Source organism: Nematolebias whitei, chromosome 8 (assembly GCF_014905685.2).
Source record: "Nematolebias whitei isolate Nwh7 chromosome 8, NemWhi1, whole genome shotgun sequence".
NCBI classification, from domain to species: Eukaryota; Metazoa; Chordata; class Actinopteri; order Cyprinodontiformes; family Rivulidae; genus Nematolebias; species Nematolebias whitei.
This window is the reverse complement of record NC_056505.1, coordinates 7,979,379-7,999,397: the sequence shown is the minus strand read 5'-3', so window position 1 is coordinate 7,999,397 and position 20,019 is coordinate 7,979,379. Positions and strand designations below refer to the sequence as shown.

General features: G+C 39.5%; 1 protein-coding gene across 1 annotated transcript in view; it reads right to left on the bottom strand.

Annotated features, from left to right (window-relative positions):
* Positions 1-1,556: 1,556 nt before the first annotated feature.
* The window catches only part of fbxw8 (F-box and WD repeat domain containing 8), a 39,596-nt gene continuing 21,133 nt past the window's right edge, over positions 1,557-20,019 (bottom strand). Inside the window, exons 8-11 of the mRNA XM_037680220.1 lie at positions 9,627-9,754; positions 4,059-4,232; positions 2,068-2,184; positions 1,557-1,958 (exon numbers count right to left, since the gene is read on the bottom strand). Of these exons, the coding sequence (XP_037536148.1) occupies positions 1,793-1,958; positions 2,068-2,184; positions 4,059-4,232; positions 9,627-9,754 (585 nt within the window). The 3' untranslated portion in view covers positions 1,557-1,792. The remainder of the gene's footprint in view (positions 1,959-2,067; positions 2,185-4,058; positions 4,233-9,626; positions 9,755-20,019) is intronic.

The following is a 20,019-nucleotide window of genomic DNA, read 5'->3' as shown; positions in this document are numbered from 1 at the left end:
TTGAAGCATTTGAAGCATCTGTTTTGTTTTTTAGACAAAGTCTGCAAATGTCTAGGAACTGATGAGACAAACTGCTGGAGTTGTGGAGGGGATCGTTGACCTGATGGGATTCTAGCTGTTCAACAGTCCTGGGTCACCTTTGCTAAAAACGTTTGTTGGATGGGAGCACGTTGTTCTAAATACTGTAAAAAAAAAAAGTTTTCTGCATTGATAATGCTTTTTCAAATGTGTAAGCTGTCCATGCCAGAGACATGAATGCACCCCCATACCATCAGAGAGGCTTTTGAACTCAAAATTGAATACAGGCAGGACAATCCCTCTCCTCTTTAGAATGGAGGATGTAGCATTCTTGATTTTCAATAATTATATCAAATTTGGATCCATCTGGCCACAGGACAGTTTTCCACTTTGCCTCCATTTTAAAAGAGCTTTGGTTCAGAGAAGACAGGATGGTGTTCACTACTAAAGGACTACGTTTTACTTGTGTTCTTGAGCCCACAGCTCCTGAGTCAGTAAATCAGACCTGTTTTGAATGCATGTTCATTTACATTTTACACAACGTCCCAACTTTTTCAGAATTAGGGTTGCACTTGTCATCTTTAACTCCTACATGATCTCACACTGTTGCATGCAGGATTCAGAACTTTAAACAAAATGTTTACGTGTTGCGAGGAACTGGGTCATCGGACCTTCATGGGTCGTCTGCTGTACTTACCATCTGAAGCCTGCAGGCACATACCATTCCTCTGCAGAGCCAGAGGAGTTAGGCATTTCACTTTTGTGTTCTTCTGAGACTCCACCCACCACAGCTGCTGGAACATTACATCAGCTACTTTGACCATTTCTGAACCAGATGCATTATTTTACTCAAATAGGATATTGTGGGGAAAGTAATGCCAAATTTTGCAGAAACAAATGTAGACATGCTTTATTTAGGGAAGAATGGCGCATGAGATTGACAGACTCTGTGCCGGTCCGTTGTGGTGAAGAGGGAGCTGAGCTGTAAGGAGAAGCTCTCTGTTTACTGGTCGGTCTACATTCCTACCCTCAGCTATGGCCATGACCTCTGGGTAGTGACTGAAAGAATGAGATCACAGATACAGGCGGTTGAAATTAGTTTCCTCCACAGGGTAACTGGACTCTCCCTTAGAGATAGGGTGAGAAGTTCCGTTTTCCGAGAGAGACTCGGAGTAGAACCGCTGCTGCTCCTCATCGAGAGGAGCCAGTTGAGGTGGTTTGGGCATCTGGTAAGGATGCTCCCTGGACGCCTCCATAGGGAGGTGCTTTGGGCATGTCCGACTGGGAGGAGACCCCGGGGATGACCCAGGACACGCTGCAGAGACTAGTCTCTTGGTTGGCCAGGGAACACCTTGGGGTTCTCCAAGAGGAGCTGAAAGAGGTGGCTGTGGAAAGAGATGTCTGGACCTCCCTGCTCAAGCTGCTGCCCCCGTGACCCGACTGCGGAAAAAGCAGGAAGATAATGGATGGATGGATGTTTTATTTAAAAAAATCAAGACAGAAATGTCTTTTTTTTATTACAGCTGTGTTCTTCTTTGTGTCAATTTTGGGTGTAAAACATATTTTAAAATAAAGACAGTAAAGTTGTACAAGTGTGGGATCTTAGGGAGTTCAACACTTTGGGCTACATTTAAGCACTTAAACATTTAAAAGCCTTATTTTGACAAGAATAATAAAAAGAAACAAAAAAATAGGCATATGAAGAATCTAACTGTTCATTGTGTCCGTTCAGTTACCTAATCAGGGTTATATTTGCTCTGTTGAAAACTGCACATCAGTGAGATGGATGTGAGCCAGCCAGCCTGTCGTAGGGCATCGCCAGGTTAATGTTGTAGTTGTAGCCGTATGATTCGGTGTAGTCAGACCTGCAGATGGGTAAGACATGATCCTGTGACAGCGTGTCCTCTGAAAAGTCGTAATGGCAGATGACTCCTCTGTGTCTGCAGAGTGAAAACATCCATATCAGTACCAGCAACAGAGATCATGTTCGGTTTTTAGAAGGATGAACGTGCAGCAGACACGCAGGTTAAAATGGAGGCAGATTGTGACCTGCGATGAGCTGTGAGGTCATCATCTGTGATGCAGGCTCCTCGTGGCGACTTGTCATCGGGGATGTTGGCTGTTAGCAGCGTGCTGGTGTTGAAGCGGACATGTCTTACAGGATGCCTTTCGCAAAACACACAACGCATTCAGCCTTTAACCCATAATAATCTGCTTATACCGTACCACTTTATTTATGAAGCACTTAAAAACCGCAACAAGGCCGACCAAAGTGGTGTAGAGCAAAAACAAACAAGCAAAGAACACAGCATAAAATACATAGATGCACTGAGGTAAAGATATTAAACTAAATGACTAAAATTATAGAATAAACAAAAGTTAAAATCAACTCATACAGGAACGAAAGCCAGGGAGTAAAAGTGAGATTTTAAACGAGACTTAAAAACAGTGAGAGAGGGAAGCTGTCTGACATGCAGTGGTAACTCATTCCACAGTTTTGGACCTGCAACAGAGAAAGCCCCGTCACCTCTGAGCTTAAAACCAGTGCCTGGAACCAATAAAAGTATCTGGTCTGCTGACCTGAGAGAGCACTGTGGGACATATGGCTGCAGCAGAGCAACAAGATAGGAGGGGGCAGAACTGTTCAGAGATTTAAAAACATACAAAAGGATTTTCAAATTAATTTGAAAGTGAACCGGGAGCCAGTGAAGGGAGGCCAGAACTGGAGTAATGTGCTCTCTTTTGCCTGTACCAGTTCAGAATCAGGCTGCAGCATTTTGAACCAGTTGTAAATGTGCAATAGAGGTTTATATTCAATTCAATTCAGAAATACTTTATTAATCCCAAAGGGAACTTAATTGTTGATGTAGCTCATCCTGGTTCCATTAGAGTTGTTATAGACGCCCCTCGTCACCGTGGACTTAACTGCCTGTGTCAAGGGATGATCTTGGTCCTCCTGCTGTCACGAGCCTTCAAGTTACCTTCAAGATCTCAGCGGTCAGGCACTGGAGCACCACCTCCAGGTAGACGGAGATGCATCCACAGCACCTCCTTATCAACTCATTTGGGATTTGGGGCTGTAGTTGAGGTATTATTTGAGCTTTTGAGATGTTAAACAGCAGCTCCCAGTTGTAGAAAACTACCTTGTTGTTATGGTTACGCATCATAACAAATGTCCAAAATGTCCAAACGTAAAACAAAGGTTTCAGTAAAAATCCTTCCAGTGGCACATCATCTGATACCAGAGGAAGTAATCAATCGAAAAAAGCGATTTTACATCCAGACAAAACGGGAATTAAGGTTTTCAAAAGCAAAATCTCAGAATGAATGTAAGAGAGCTACTCCAACATGCAGCCACCGTGAGCGGCGCAATTCTAGAATTCTAGAAAAAATATAGAGGATTATTGAGCATGAACTTTGGTGTTTTGAACCACTTTGGCATGACTACCTCAGAGGAGTTGACGGGGGAGAGGGCGGGCCCCAGAGGCCATCTTAGAATCAGAATAAGCTTTATTATCATTGTACTGAAATACAGTGAGATTACATTCGTTCAGTTGTCCGAAAGATGGACGGAGTGCACGTTGCTGCTGCTCCTGAGAGCGCGGCCCCTTATTCTTTTTAGATTCTTTTTAGCACCAGCAAACTGTTTTTTTCTGCCTTGGAGTATGCTGTTTGTGGAAATCAGTTTGTTTGGCGTCTCCTCAGATTGAAGAAGTCCTTTGGATGAAGGATGAAAAGTCTCAGCAAAAACAGAAACCATCCAGGTGACCTGACTGAACACTGTTGGAGCAACAGAGATCCGACTGGTTCCAAAAAGAAGCGCGTTACAGTAATGAAGGATGGATGTTATGAAGGCATGCTTATGTTTCTCAAAGATCTAAATTAGTAGCAATTGTTTTTAGTAGGAACTGTGGATGTGCTGATAAAATGATACAGCATATTAACGTGTGTCAAGAAAAAAAACCATCAGTTTAGTGACAATACGAGCAGGTTTCATGTCATACGAGACATTTTTGAAAACTGTGATGTGGATTTCTCACCTGTTGTGCATTTCCCACAGCTTAGCTCCCATCCTGGTCTCCCACACACACACCAGTCCCTCGCCTCCGCCGCTCACTATCTTCCAGTCGTCCACCTGAACTGAGGTGACGCCCAGGTGGTGGGCGTACAGGGACAACACGGAGGAGCCGGTTCGCAGGTCGAACACCCTCACTCTGCATCACAATGGGGAGAAAATAGGGAAAATATTGCTTTTGATTTATTGATCAATTTTTTGCTATAATGCTGCACACAGAAGTTTATATTTTTTGTATTAATATCAATAATCTATGTTGAACTTCTAATGAGCACTTGTCTGGTCTTCATAACTTTACAATTAATACCTTTAAACCCACATACCTCACTAATCCAATCCTACATTTGATTTACTAGATAAAAATAAGTATAATAATGAAATAACAGATCATATTTAACTAACAAATACTCTTAAAATAAGTATGAAAGCATAACCGCAATAGTGGAATGACAATATTTAAATTAGAGCAAAACATGGAGGAAAAAACAAGAAAAAACATTTTAAAAAAATCCAAATAAATATACAAAAAATACATATGTAGATATGAAGATAATACTGTGAGCAATGCAGTAATTATTTCTCAGTGTGTAGGAAATTTAAATGGGAGGAAATTTAAAAAAAATTATCACAACTGCTGAAAATCATTTAAAAATATTGAACCGTTTCAAATTAAGTTTAAAATAGTTAAAAATTGTACTAGTTTGCTTTATACATTATGTCCTGAATCCTTGTTTCCAAATGCAAATCTTTAAATAAATATTCAGCAGTTTTTAATTATTATTCCCCGCTAACATCTCATTCATTCTGCAGATAATTAAGAGTTAGAATAATCTGTTATTATGATGGCTTTAATTATAATTATGATGCATTCAAGGGTTTTTTTTTTCTATGACGGATAAAAGGCAACAGGATTTTTTATTTTTTTTGCTTTGTGTGTTTCATTAGCAACAAAAGCCCAGGGGAGCTGCAGCTCCATCTGTTGTCGTGTGGCTTTATTGCAGCTGAAAGCATCCAGGACATGACTCCATCCAGCCTCAACCTTCTTCCAAGTCTTCATTACCATAATCAAATTTACTCGGGGGACTCGCACAGATTTCATTTTGCCACTATCAAAACTTTTTAAAAGAATCAGACTTAAATGGCTAAATGGGCACTGTGGACTCGTTTGTCTGCCGTTAGTTTGGCCTGTTTAGAGGCATTACGTGATGGGAGCGCACGTAGGAACAATGAGGAATGAAGATTACTGGCAAACCACAGGAAAGCGTAAACCTAATGCTGGAGGAGACGGTCTTCAGTGGACTGTCACTGGCCAGACTCTTCTTCATTAATCAAGAGGAAGAGTGGGTGAGGCACAAATACCTCCTGAACAGACTTTTTCCCCTCTAAAGACAGAAGAAGACATAAATCATCTTTAGCATAACGTCTGATTTACTCTTGTGGCCACAAAAGAGCTTAATATTTCTGATGAATTGTTACGTTCACACAAAATTTGGAGCTGCGCTGCAAAGTGACAGTACTGCACACGTGAAGAAGGCTGTACCTTCTCCCCCTTTGTGTCGTGACAGCCTCATAAACAAAATCCTACAGCAAGAAACTAAACGCGCACAACAGTTTCTCGTACCGATGGTTTGTGTCCTTAAATAAAAACACGCAAGCAAAATTTGTGAACATCTGCCAACTGCCACATTGGTTCGTTTACTGGCAAAGTGACAGAAAATAGGTTGGATGTTCATGGAAGAGATGTTTGATCATTTTGATGTATTGGTACCTATTCATGCTCTGATTTGTGAAGTGTGCAGATATAAAGACGGCAGTCTAGCAGAAGTTTTACAGTTTGAATCCAGAGCTGGGGCAGCACGGTGGCGCAACTGGTAGAGCTGCTGCCTCTCAGCGAGCAGGTCCTTGGTTCAAACCCCGGTCCAGGGGCCTTTCTGGGTGGAGTTTGCATGTTCTCTCCGTGCATGCGTGGGTTTTCTCCGGGTACTCCGGTTTCCTCCCACAGTCCAAAAACATGCATGTTAGGCTGATTGGTAACTCTAAATTGTCCCTAGGTGTGAGTGAGGGAGTGAATGATTGTTTGTCTCGTTTGTCTCTATGTGGCCCTGTGATGGACTTGCGACCTGTCCAGGGTGTACCCCGCCCCTCGCACAGTGATTGCTGGACATGGGCACCAGCGACCCCCGTGACCCAAAATGGAAGAAGCGGGTAAAGATAATGGATGGATGGATGAATCCAGAGCTGTCGTCATGGCGCTCCACCACCTTGCTTGAGTCTAGATATATATTCTTGGCAGTTGTCTTTCTTGATCTTTTACTGTTTTTTTTTTTTGTTGTTGTTTTTTTTGGCTTTAAGCAGCAGATTCACTTTTATTGATCCAACTCGACATCTTCTCTGAGATGCTGCACGTGTCTGATTCAGCCATATTTCTTGAGCTACACAGACTAATGTCCGTCAAACACGTGGCTCAAGGCTTCTTGGCGTTTTCTGGTGGGTTTGGCTGAGTACATCGTTTACAATGAGTGAAGACCTGCATTTAAGAATTGCTTATCAATATAATGGGAGAACTCCAAAATGCTCATGGCAACATTTTAAACACAAGATCTTTAAAATGTTTGGAATATATATCAAGGATCAGCAGCTACTACCAAACTAAATTTTAGCTTAACGTCTGTGAAATGGAGTTCTAGTCATTTGGGTTTTGTTTTTGTGGCAGCCATCTTGAATTGGCTCCAAATGTTAATCAGTTGTAGACGTGTGTCCATCGTTTACTTTCTGCAAGTTTCATTAAAACATGTCGACATGACATGATGGACAGAGACAGACACACATTATTGTTCATCTTTTAGTAGAAGAGGATAATAAAATACTTGACTTTTATTTATTTATTTTTCTTTCGGCTGCTCCCTTCTTCAGGGCTGCCACAGCGAACTCTCTCTCACGAAGACTTGGCGATTGTTTTTACACCGGAGACAACCACAGACCACCGAGCTACCACAGCCCTCTGTGTGGAGCAGAGCTGCCTTCTAGGGCACCCGGGGGAGCAGATGGGGGGGTCAAGGGTAGGGGTGTAAATCACCAGTTTTATCACAAGACCATATTATATTGATTTGTTTGTATGGCAATACGATTTTTCTCAATATCACAAAGTCTGTCACGATACGATTATGATTCTATTCAATTCACAAGTCTGTAATCGATATATTGCGATATCAAATGCCCATCTCATTTACATATAAATACATTTACAAAAACGATTCAAATATGATTTAACTAGGGCTGCACCGATTGCAGCTTTCTGGCCGATCACCGATTTCTAAAAAGTCTGACCTGCCGATACCGATTTTGTTTTATAAGCGACACCGTCAGGTGTTTTAAAGTCACAATGCACCTTCAATTTTCCAATATTATTTTACTGAAAAACATAACCTTGAGCAATATCCTAAAAACAATACAAGCTTGTTTTAACTGGCCATGAGGTAGTGCTCTGAAATATAAATGAAGTTTAGACAATTGTTGTTAAAACTAAACAAAATCGGTAAAATCGGTTTCTCGTGCAAGTATCGGCCGATTTCTCAAAATTAAGGAAATCGAGGCCCTAGATTTAATCATTTTATTTCTGTTATTGCATGCACCAGGCATTTAAATGAAAAAAAAAAAAAGTTTTTTTTCTTAATAATGAAAAAATAAAAATAAAAGACCTGTTCAGTATAGTCTCACATTTCTCATGTTTAAGTGCATTTTTTAAACCAGTTAACTTAAAAGTGTCCTGATTATCTTTCGGTTATAAAGAAACAAAAATAGATATTGAGCTTAATAACATGACTATCAATGTTGTGTTTCTTGTGCAGGTGAATGGACAGATTTGTTGTGTTTCCCGAGTATTTTAACTCACACCGACACCTGTTGATACGACATGAGTTCCGTCTGTTGAGTCGTCGTCCTGTCAGAACCCTAAATATTTCCACAGAGTTGATTTAAATCCAGCACGAGAGCGAATTTCATTATCTGTGTTTTCTGCCTCGTCTGCCATGTTGCTGAGGCGGCCGCAGAGCGCAGCCGCGCACGGAAATGGTGACACAGACGTGCCTTGGGAATTTCAAAATAAAAGCATATTTTAAAGATGACGATGTGAATCGATATTTTAGTTTTGCCACGATATAATTGAATCATTAAATCGATAAAACAATTTCAATCGATGTATTGTTACACCACTAGTTAAGGGCTTTGCTCAAGGGCCCAGATGAGGGTGGAGGCAGGTGTTGCACCTTTTCCACCCACATTTTGATTTTGTCAGTCTGGGGAGTCAAACCGGACCACCTTCTCTAACCTCTGCGCCACCACTCAAATAAGTGACTTTTCAAATAAAATGATAGTGCTAAAATAAAAAAAAACACAATTATCCTGGTTAACACATGGAACACTATAAATGTTTGTACAGCTTGAATCAAGTGACTGACAGCCACAGGTATGACACTCATTTCTTCCTTCTATTTACTGTACCGTTCCCCTCTTTGGTCACATCCTTCCTGTTTGCACAGATGTGTTCTTTTGTCCAAACAGCCCTTATCTGGACCTCTAATTCACTCCTTGGATGTGGCAAAAAAAAAATTAAAAAATCCAGAGCGACGTCTGGATAAAAAAGGGGGATGCATTAGGCCTTGGCTTGAAGCCACCCTGACGAAGGGCCAAGTTTGCCGACTGTCCCTCAGTCTCTCTCATTATCATTCGTCCTCGACTCTGAGCTTCATCAGCAGAAGCCAAAGCGGAAGAGCCAAGCTCGTTTGTGTTCCTTCTGTTGGCAAAAGCTGATCAATAAGGCAAGACCGAAGCCACGACAAACCATTTTCAACTGAGCATTTCTTTGTCTTTGTGCAGGTGCTGTTAATCAAAACTAGTAAGGAGGAGAAAAACAGAACCTAAACAGTATGATGTAGCTTTTCCCTTTAAGCCAACTACTTAACAGCCAGATGGGTTTGGGGCTGAATAGAAACAGCGGGGGCAGCTTTAGATGAAGACATGCCAGGGATTTCTCCTTTTCTGGCATCTTCTGCACGGCAGCACCCACTAACAAGTGCAGAATAGATGAGAATGGGTCTTTTATCTGCCTTTTTCTTCAAATGGAGAGCCAGGATGAGGCAAAAAATGTGTGCATTCATGAATGTGTTTATCTGCTGCTGGATTGAATCGAGATAAAAAAAAAAAAGATTGTTAACATTCACGGAGACAAAGAGCAAAACAACTCTTCTGTAAAAATATCAGTGCCTGTCTTGTTTTTTTCTTCCTCCAGCAGGCTTTTAGAAGCTTTGTTTCATCAAGGAAACAGATTCTTGACGAATGCACAAATATAATAAGAGTTTTGTCATTTCACACGTTTTCTAAACACCTGTTCTCTACTTGCAGCCTCGGCTTCCAGTCTCGTTTCATCAGGTGTCAACGCGGGAAAACTCAACAACTTCTTGGCTCGGCTTTCTTCCCTCATGCGTTACTTTTATTTATTCTCCATCTGCACCGAAGTGTGTTTTTGTGTCTTTACCTTCTGTCTCTGTTCCCACACACCAGCAGATGAGGGGGGCTGTCTCTCAGGTTGAGGCAGGTGAAATCTCCCGGCGAGCTGCCGACACAAATCGTTGGTTTGCTCGTCTCCAGGCTGTAAACATGAATCTGAAATTAAAGTCAATATAACATCTTACTTTAGTGACAGCCTATAAATCCTGACGGTAATAACATAAATAAATCACAAGTTTTTTTTTTTGCTGTTTTCAAGGCAAAATGGTAAAAAAGACTTTTGTGTTTCTCTGCGTTTCATTAAAATCTGTCCAGTTGTTCCTGAAATATTTTGCTAACAAACAAATACAATTTTAAACAACAATCTTGAGCCATCTGCGCACATGTTACATGTTAGGGATCAGCGACGATCGCATACAATTTTAGCTCAGTAGCTGCAAAACCGACTGAGCTAAAGCCATTTTTGTAGTTTTTCAGGTCAGTTGGCTGGGGCAGCCATCTTGTAGCAAGTCATCTCTGAAACGTAACATTCATCGATTATTTTCTGAGTTTCATTAAAATTTGTCCAGTAGTTCACAAGATATGTTGCTAACACACAGACAAACGCACACAGGCAAAACCATAATCACTCGCTGTTGCCTTTTAATGACGGGCGATAATGACAGTTGGCTTAAATTAAAAAGGTTAATTATCGGCTTTAATTTCAGGGCATTTGCCTCCAAACTGGCGGGGAGTCTTTTTAAAAAAAAAATAAGTATCTCTAAGTTTGATTTATGAACAAGTGTGGGCTATATTTGATATTTCCTCAACATTTGATCAAAAAGGTCCATAATAACAATAACGTTGAGAGGCAGTCAATCTGAGGCGTGTTCAGAACTCTCACTATAAAGGAGAACCTTAAGATCGATGAAAACTGAGCGACTGGTGTTAAAACATCAGACAGATGCCACCAACCACAATGACGCCACACCAGCAGGTTAACATCACAAAAGAACTTAAGCAAATTAAATGGAGTAAATAAATAAATAAAGGCTAATTTAAATGAGCATGTATGGGATGCGCTGCCTGCGGCTTTTGATGGCAGCAGTAAAACTCCTTTCAAGTTACAATGATGTCATCTGGAGCTGGCCTAATTGATCAATTAGCAGCTGGTGCTTTCTCGTCCAAACGAGACGGAGCAAACGGGGCAACCGCCAGGCATAGAACTCTCCCTGAATAATTAAAATGACCAAAAGTGAAAACCGAAAAAGGAGAGGGTGAAAAAAGGGGGAAAATATGGGAAAAATAAAAATCAGAAAGAAAAGAGTGATGGAGAGACGGCGGCGAAGACAAAGGCCTTTCAAGACGAAAAACAAAAGAGAGAGGGATGCTGGAAGCCATGAAGAGGTGCCAGCAGTTTCTGCGTGTCCCCTTATTTGGGCCAAGCAGAGCTTTAATTGTGCACCACCCCGGGGCGAAGCCCAAATCACACCGGACTTCAAAATGACAGCTTGATAGGATTTGGACAGCGCAGGAGGAGGCGCAGAAATGAGGTTCAGCCTGCTGTTCTCAATGAATCACTGCAGAATTAGGAAGATAGTTTTTATTAAATATCTCCCCTCACCTCACCCGCTCAGATGAAGAACCGCCATCGAGAGAGGCCAAGAGCTGCTTTATGATAATATTCCAGGCTGTTATGAGATAGCAGCAGCATGTTTAGAGGAAGAATTACTGCAGAACAGCGGTTAGGCTAATGTGCTTGCTGGAGCACCGGCGAGGCTTGCAGACAAAAGAAAGTCTGAATTACACTGAGATGTTAACGTGATTACTCTCCACGCTTTTTAAAGGATGACATTTTTCAATTCAATGCTGCATCTTAAAAGAAAACTAGAGAGATTACATTTCCTGTGAAAATGCTTGTTGCAGAAGAACTTGCAGAAAAACAGCTAAAATTAGCTTTAAAAAACATGCTGAAATGGAAGAAGTTAAAGTCAAAGCAGCAGAAAAGGCAGAAAGAAAACATTTGCTGAATTAGGTTTAAAAAAAAGCAAACATGAGCAAAAAAAATGAGGAAATTAGTAAAATTAAAGTAGCTGAAAAGACAGAAAGATGCTTAAACTACCAGAAGGAAGCTGAAAGAGATGAAATTATCTAAAAAATGTGGAATTAGCTGAAAAGCTAAAATTAGCATAAAACAGCTAAACAGTCGCTGAAATAGCAGAAAAAAGCTGAAAGGAGCATAACAAGCTGACATGAGCAGAAACAAGTTACTGTAATTAGGCTGAAAGTAGCAGAAATTACCACAAAAAATAGAATGACAAATAAAGAACCTTGAATCCTTGAATTTATCTGAAGACAACTGAAAATAGCTAAGAATTCTAAAAAACAGCTGAAACTGCTTTTTATTCCTTTCTTTCTCTCTGTCCTCTGGTGAAGCCAGACGTTATATGTTTTGCTGTGGTAGGTTTCTTTGATGCCTCAAATCATGCCCCGTCTAGGAGAGATCTTTTTTTTTACCGTCTCTCCTCATGTTTTCTTCCCTTTTCTTATCTAAGCAAAATATTATTCTGAATAAGAATAAGAGGGCCGCGCTTTTTATAGTTGCAGCTTCGTGCACTCCGCCCATCTTTCGGACGATTGTATTTACATGTTCTCCTTGTATCTCTGTGCAATGATAATAAAGTTTATTCTCATTCTGAAATTAGTAAAAGAAAGCAGAAAGAACACGTTTGCCCAGTCAGGCTGAAAGAAACAGAAATGAGCACAAAAAAGTGGGTATTATCTGAAAAAAGCTGAAATTAGCAAAAAAAAAAAAAAACAGCTGAAAAGTAGCTAAAAAGGCAGAAAGAAGCTTACCAGGACAAAGTCAAGAGAGCACATTTTTGCTGAATTATGCTGGAAAAAGTTGAAATGAGTGGCAAAAAAAAAAAAGTGGAATTAGCTGAAAATGCCAAAATTAGCATAAAAACAGCTAAGTACTAGCTGAAATAGCAGAAAAAGCTGAAACGTGCAGAAATAAGCTGAAAGGAGCATTACAAGCTGAAATTAGCAGAAAGAAGTTAGAAGAAGCACAAAAATGTTGTAGTTAGCTGAAAGAATCTGAAAGGAGCATAAAACAGATGAAAACACAGTTGAAATTAGCTGAAAAAAGTTTAAATTTGCACAAAGAAGCTGAAGCAGAACAAAATGTGAAAGGAGCAGTAAAAGGTTGTAAATATTTCTAAAGATATGACGGATGTAAAATGAGCTTGATTCGTTTTGTATGAGGGGGGAAAAAAATGGCAAAAAAAAAGGCTAAATATTTCAAAAAGCTAAAGTTGCACCAACACCAAAAGTCATAGCACCCTTCTCATGAAAGAGCTGAACGTTTTGATATGCGATTTGTTGAAATGTAAAAATTGTGGAACGAGAAAGATGCCGAAAAACGTACGGAAGAAAAATGGATCGACACTGTGAATGCTTCATAAACATTCACACAATAAATGATTTGCTTCCAACATACCCCAGAACTTGTTAGACCAAACTGCAGAAGTTTGTCATGTCCAAGTTCACTTCTCTAAACGAAGCCAGCTGCTTCCAAAGTCGAGGCTAAAACGAAGGACACACCTGTTCAGAGGTTTGAAAACAAACCTGGCCGTCTCCAACACCCTCTTACTCAAACACCCACACCTGAAACAACAATGGATTCAGAGCTTCTTTAGGTTTACACCATGTGGACAAACAAGATTGGCCAGTTGGACCTGATTTGTGGTCAATTCAATTGAGTTCAGTGCGTTTCTATGGTGCCAAGTCACAACAGAAGTCGTCTCAAGGCGCTGTACAGAAACATTATAAAAAACAATTAGTAAAAGTTATCTGTCTAAAGAAGCAGCAGATTGTGTTGAAGCTTCACTTCGACACTCGTGAAGACGTTTGTGGCTTTTTGTTTTTGGCAACTCATCCCAAACAGCAGAGCAGAAACTCAACGCTAACTCATTTTAGAGGAAAAAGTAGAACTAAATCTTGTAGACTGACTCCTCAACTCTCAGAGAAAGCAGTCATTATTAACACTGATAGTTAAGAAGTTTTTAACACATTTGCCTGTATTTGGTTCTGGGCTTGGATTTTCTTATAGGAGAAAAAAACAACGCGACAAAACAAAGCTTAAAGCAAAAGACTGGAAAAAAAAAAGGCTAATTAATTTACAGTTTAGTTGTGTTTCTTGGCTTGTTTGTGGTGCTGCTGTAGTTCAGGGGTCTGCAACCTGTGGCTCGGGGGTCACGTGCGGCTCTTTAGTCCCTCGTCTGCGGCTCTTTGAAGCTTTGACCAAATTGTTCTGGTTTTTATAACCACAACAAAAAAAGACTAGTTTTGACAGTTTTTGTCAAATTACTGCAAATGTTTGAACAACACTACTATTTTTTGCTTTATTATTTCAAAGTTGATACTTAATTTCTCACATTAAAGGCCACATTGCAGAGTTCAGTGTTTTTATTTCCATCTAAAAGGTAGAAACTAGAAGTTTTTACTATAGAGTTAGTTTTTTTTGTCCCAAAATGTAAAAATGTTGAAATTAATTATCGATTACTAGTTTTAAAATGTCACCCCCTTACTGGTCATAAAAGACTCCTCCAACTACCACAAAGTTGCCCATGGGCCACCAGTTGATCATCACAGTTGTAGCAGGTTTTGTGGCTCTGGGCTCTTTTTTATTTGATGAGTGAAGGGGCAGAAATGGCTCTATGATCAAAAAAGGTTGCAGACCCCTGGTCTAGTTAGAAGAAATCTATCTAAATAATAAAAAAAAGGTCACTGATGTCATTCACTTAGATAATGATGCTGTCGCAAATGATAGTTTGTCCTGCGTGTTTTAGATGTTTCCCTACTTCAACACACCTGACGCAAATGATTTGATTACCGGCACCTACTCAGAATGGTAACGAGTTTAGCAGAAGCCTTCAATGACATTCATTTCAGTTAGGTGTGTTGAAGCAGGGAAACAGCTAAAGCACGCAGGGTTGCAGAGTAGACCTCAGTTTTACAGGTTTGTCTGCTCCAACACACATGATTTGAATAAATGGGTGATGGACAGGCTTCTGCAGAACTGCTAATGTATCACTGAACCAGGTGTGTTGAAGCAGGTTAACTCTTTTCACAAACTCTGATACGTTTGCATTTATCCAACATTCCATTATGTTCAATGTCCTTAATAATTAAACTATTAAACTAAACTACCTGCACATTGTCGAAGTACTTGATAAAAAATAACGGTTATAATACTATATCTCACTTTCTGAAGTTATTGCTAAGTTTTAATCATCACTTCATGATCTCTGTCCTTGTGAGGTCTTTGTGAGTGTTGCTGGGGAGGGACAAGATCCACAAATACATTTCCTTTATTTTGGCTGCTCCCTTCTCCAGGGGTCACCACAGTAAACCCACATGAAGAATTGGCAACTGTTGTTACACATGATGCACTTCTTGATGCAACCGCAGACCACCAAGTACCACAGCCCTCTGTGTGGCGCAGAAAGCTGCCATCTTGGGAGCCCGGGGGAGCAGATGGTGGGATTAGGGGTCTTGCTCAGGGGCCCAAAGTGGGGCAAATGAGGATGGAGGCAGGTGTAGATGTTCACCTTTCCCACCCACATTTTGATGTTGTCGGTCCGGGGAGTTGAAGCAGGTACATCTTCTTTAACCTCTGTGCCACCACTCCCACATACACACATATACATACAGTATATATAATGTGTGTGTGTGTGTATATATATATGTACACACACAATCTACTGTACTTGCCGCCATATCAGTCGCATCAGTCAAAATATGTCTAATAAAATAAATTGGGGAAAAAACATAAATAAGTCGCTTTGCCGTATAAATTGCATCTATTATGCATCACCACTGACCACCCGAAAACGTGGGCCGATGTGACAAAAATCGATTGGTTGTCAAATCGCAGCCGCAGGAGCATGCACAGGACTTTAACAAGAATTTAACAAAATTAACACTTAAAAACAATTATTTGTTTGCTCAAAATTATAGTAAAGGTGCGTCTCAGTTGAATGTTTCCTTAATAAAAGCAATATATTGGTCAAATCAGCATTTCACCTGGACGGCGTGGCGAAATGCAGCCGAGTTGACGTTCGCATCAGGAGTTCCAGAGCGAGACGAAGGTGGCTCTATGGCAAGCCAAGTGTCACACTAATAGCTACTTTTACCTATTAATGAGATACTTGGCTTGCCATATTACACGAGGGTCCTCTAGCGGCTGAAAATGGTAATGTTGCATATTTTCCATGTCAGAATGAATGAAATCGTCAGATCTCAGCCAATAATTGGTTATAAATATGGGAAAATAACGTATATTAGTCGCTTCGGCGTATAAGTCGCAGGACTTGCAAATGTACGAAAAATAGGTGCAATTTATATGGTGAAAAATAAGTCAAGTGAAAAAATGTTTGGAAGCGTTTTACAAGAATGCTGATTTTCTGATGGGTATGGAGTTTTTCTAAAATGCAAGAGCAGTTTCTTTGAGTTATTTAGACAAAGTATTCTCGATATAACTAATGTATACAAACCAAAATATTTATTTTATATCATGTGTAACTACACTCATATTTCCACACAGTACATTCCAATCAGTTACTTTAAACGCATCTCTAAAAAAATCATAAGACTGGCTAAGTGTAAGGAAGGTTGGGAACTCAAAAGTTATGAGAAGAAACAAAAGAAAAAATGTTTCACAGTTACGAAGCAGAAACTGTCATTTGAGTTTTTTGCCAGTATGGATGCTGAGACTACACCAGCTGTGTTCCTGAAAGGTGTGCAGTTTTTCTGAAATGCAAGAGCTCAGAATTTCTGCTTTTGTTTGGCTGTGAGCAAAGCGCAAAACCCATTTAGCCAATTGAATGTGAATAAAATCACATTTTGATGAATATGCCAACTAAACTATTTTCTTCAATTTATAAAATGAGACATCCGTGAACACAGGTGTACTTTTGACTCAAAAACAGGGATAAAATACATTCGCCTTAAATCTATTTACATTTAAGCACTATTTTTCATGAAATAGTTTACTCTACATAATAAATAAATCAAACAACGTTGTCTGATTTATTGTAATTATTACCCAATGAAGTATTGATTTAATTTCAAGAGAAAAAAAACAGTTTGTTCACAAATAATACCTCAGTTAACAGTAGTTGTAAGAAGAGTTATTTTACCACGGCTCCTCATGATGACCAGGAAAGTTGTGAGAGGGGTTGAGCTGACGAGAAAAGTAATGGGTTGATGGACGGACAACTCGCATCGTAACATAATACAACCCAACAGGCAAATAATAATTCCTCAAATTGCCATTTTAATATCCATTATTCATTTCACCTTGCTGACTCTTTGTATTAGAGATCGTACAACAAACTGCTTATTCAGTATGCTTCTGTCTAAACAGCACTCAACTTTATGAGTAGACAACGGGTTTTCTGGCAGCTCTTGAGCTCTGAGGTAGATCCTGCAGTGGGTGAATAGTTTGCCAGAGTGGATGCCAGCTCGTGTTGAATTCAGAGCCACGAGCTGGGCGGCTGCCTGGGCGGTGTTGGTTCACTGACAAGAGGAAGGCAAGTAGCAACAAGGATCTGGAAACTGGCCTGAGCCACACATACATGCTGCACACCCAAAAGGAGAACAAAGGTTGGAAAGAATGGCAGAAAACAACATCGCATCTTTCAACATCCACCAACAGAAAGCGCATCAAAGTCGAGGATCGCCATCGAGTTTAAATCAAAGTCAGCGCGACTTCGTGCGGCTCTTGTTTTAGCCAAGTCGGAATGCTGCAAATAAAAAAGTGTCGCCCATCGGTGTGAAAAACGTGAGAACATTTCTCCGACAGGTGTTAATGAAGCATATGTTTTCCTTTCTAAAAAGCAGAGGCAGCCAAATCATGTTTTGTACTCTGTGTGAAACTACTGATGGACGTGTGGCAGCAGTGACGGACACTTTCAAGACATTTGTACAATAATTAGAACAATGGACTGATTATCAATCAGCATCATTTAGATAAGAGATTTAATGAAGATTGGTGAGAAAACCAGAAATTCTGATAAACTGAACAAACATGCACAACGTAAATCTAATCTAATCTAATCTAAAGCTCTAAATTCAAAAACTGACTTCAGCTGGATTAAGTCTGACACAAGCCAGGATGACAAACTTTAGTAAAGAAAATAATTTTAATGGATAAAATTGATATTTTTTTTTACAACTTTTCAGCAATTTGTCTCTTACAATCAAAAGCTTAATATAAATTTAAAAAATATTCTTAATGATAATTAGGAATAATTAGGAGCCTTAACTTATTTATTTTATGAAACATAATTAAAATAATTTGACTATTATTAATTACCAAGAAAATAATAATGAGGATAAGTGTACTCAGGATTTTTTAATTTGACTTTTTTTTAATTCCAGAGAATTTATGTTCCAAACAACATTTTTATATAAAAGGATGAATAAAAAAATGATAATAAAAAAAAAAAGCCTGTTCTAGTTTTCAGAAACTAAATTCATGTTTCCTTCTAGTCCTGTAGTGTAAATTCAGAATTTATAAGACAATTACTAAAATGATTTTAGTTATTTGTAAGTAAAAAACTATATATAGAGAGATTAATTAAACTCGTGCTGGCAGTTTGAACCGAATCAAACCGAGTGAAAACTTTTCAAATTGTTGAGTTCTGTTCTATTTCACTTCTCCTAAAATAGTTAGAAAAACCTAAATTAAGAGTCTCAGAAAACGAGAATATTCCACATCGAGCTTTTGGCACCTTTTGCAGGAGCCACGTCCTGATGGAAAATGAAACCAGCATCTCCATACAGCTCGTCAGTAGAAGGAAGCATGACGTTTCTAAAATGTCCTGCTAGATGCTGCGTTGACTGTGGACTTGAGAAAACCCAGTGGACCAACACCAGCAGAGGAAATGGACCCAAACCATCACTGACTGTGGAAACATCACTCTGGACTTCAAGCAAGATGGATTTTGGGCCTCTCCACTCTTCATCCAGACACTGGGACCTTGACTTCCAAATGACATGAAAATTTACTTTAATCTGAAAATAGGACATTGGACCACTGAGCAACAGTCCAGTTCTTTGTCTCCTCAGCAGCTAAGACACTTCTGACGTTGTCCCTGGTTCAGGAGTGGCTGGACTTGAGGAATGAGCTCATGTCTGGAGTTAATCAGCTGATTAGGGTGTGATACCAGGAGTTTACAATATTGAACCCCTTCACAATATTCTAATTTTCTGAGACACTACATTTTGGTTTTTCATTATTTGTAAGAGATAATTATTAAAATTATGTAGTGAACCAGATAACCTCAAATCTACCAGATGGACAGAGACTGTTATTTTCATTGATCTGAATAAGTCTGAACCATCTGATGAACTTTCTTTCTTGAATTAATCAAGCAGAAAAGACAATTCTTTATAATCATTACTGTCTTACAAATGTTTTGATAATCAAATTGTGTTAGTTCACTCAATGCTTTACAGGTTGAAAAGAACTACTAATTTTTATTTTTACATAAACAGTAAGTAATGATTTTTGTTCCTCATTCAGAGAAGAAATCACCTGAATATGCCTTTCTTGATTTTCTGTCTGAAATGAGCAAGCTGTCGTAAGTATGTTAAAGGTTGGTTTTCGGTCAACTAAAATGTTTACCGAGAAAAATGTCATGTTTTACTATTTGAAAAGATTACAAAGTGTGAGACTCCACGAAGTCTGCTGTTGCTGCAATAATCTTTTCTGTATGTTGTAAACAATCCTTGACTTATGATAACATCTTACGTCACAAATCCACTCCTCTTTCTGGTCCTTCCACGAATCAGAAAGCTCTAAATTGAACAGGAAGTCGACCCAAATAAAATGTGGCAACTTCTCAGTTCATAGATGAGGAATAGAGAAGAGAAGGAATAGAGAATTATGGATTCCAGAATTCCAAGAGAATGAGAGTTCTGAGAGATGTTGGAATGAGAGCTGACAACAGGTCCGATAGTCCAACAGAATGAGCAGATTGAGAGTGCAGTCGGTTATGAAGAGTTTGGAGTTATGAAGAACCAGGGACGTTTGGGATTATAATTCTGTTTTGAGCTAATCAACGCACGACTTTCTGAAGGTTTGGTAGCTCTCGACGGAGACGCTGAAACGAGTCAGAAAGGAACTACATCCAACGCTGATTCATCGTCAACAGGTAGATGGTTCTATTTTGACCAAGTGTACCGTGAGAAGCTGAGGATCTGACGAAGCGTGCAATTTCTGGTTAAACAGATTAAACTTCCCTCACACAGTTCTCTGTAAGATAATCTCCTTTCACTCTAAAACCCACCTCTCTCTCATAAATCAGTACAGATATTTTAGAAATATCTTAAGCAAAGTCCTCAAATCACCGCCGAGTGATTTGAAGTTC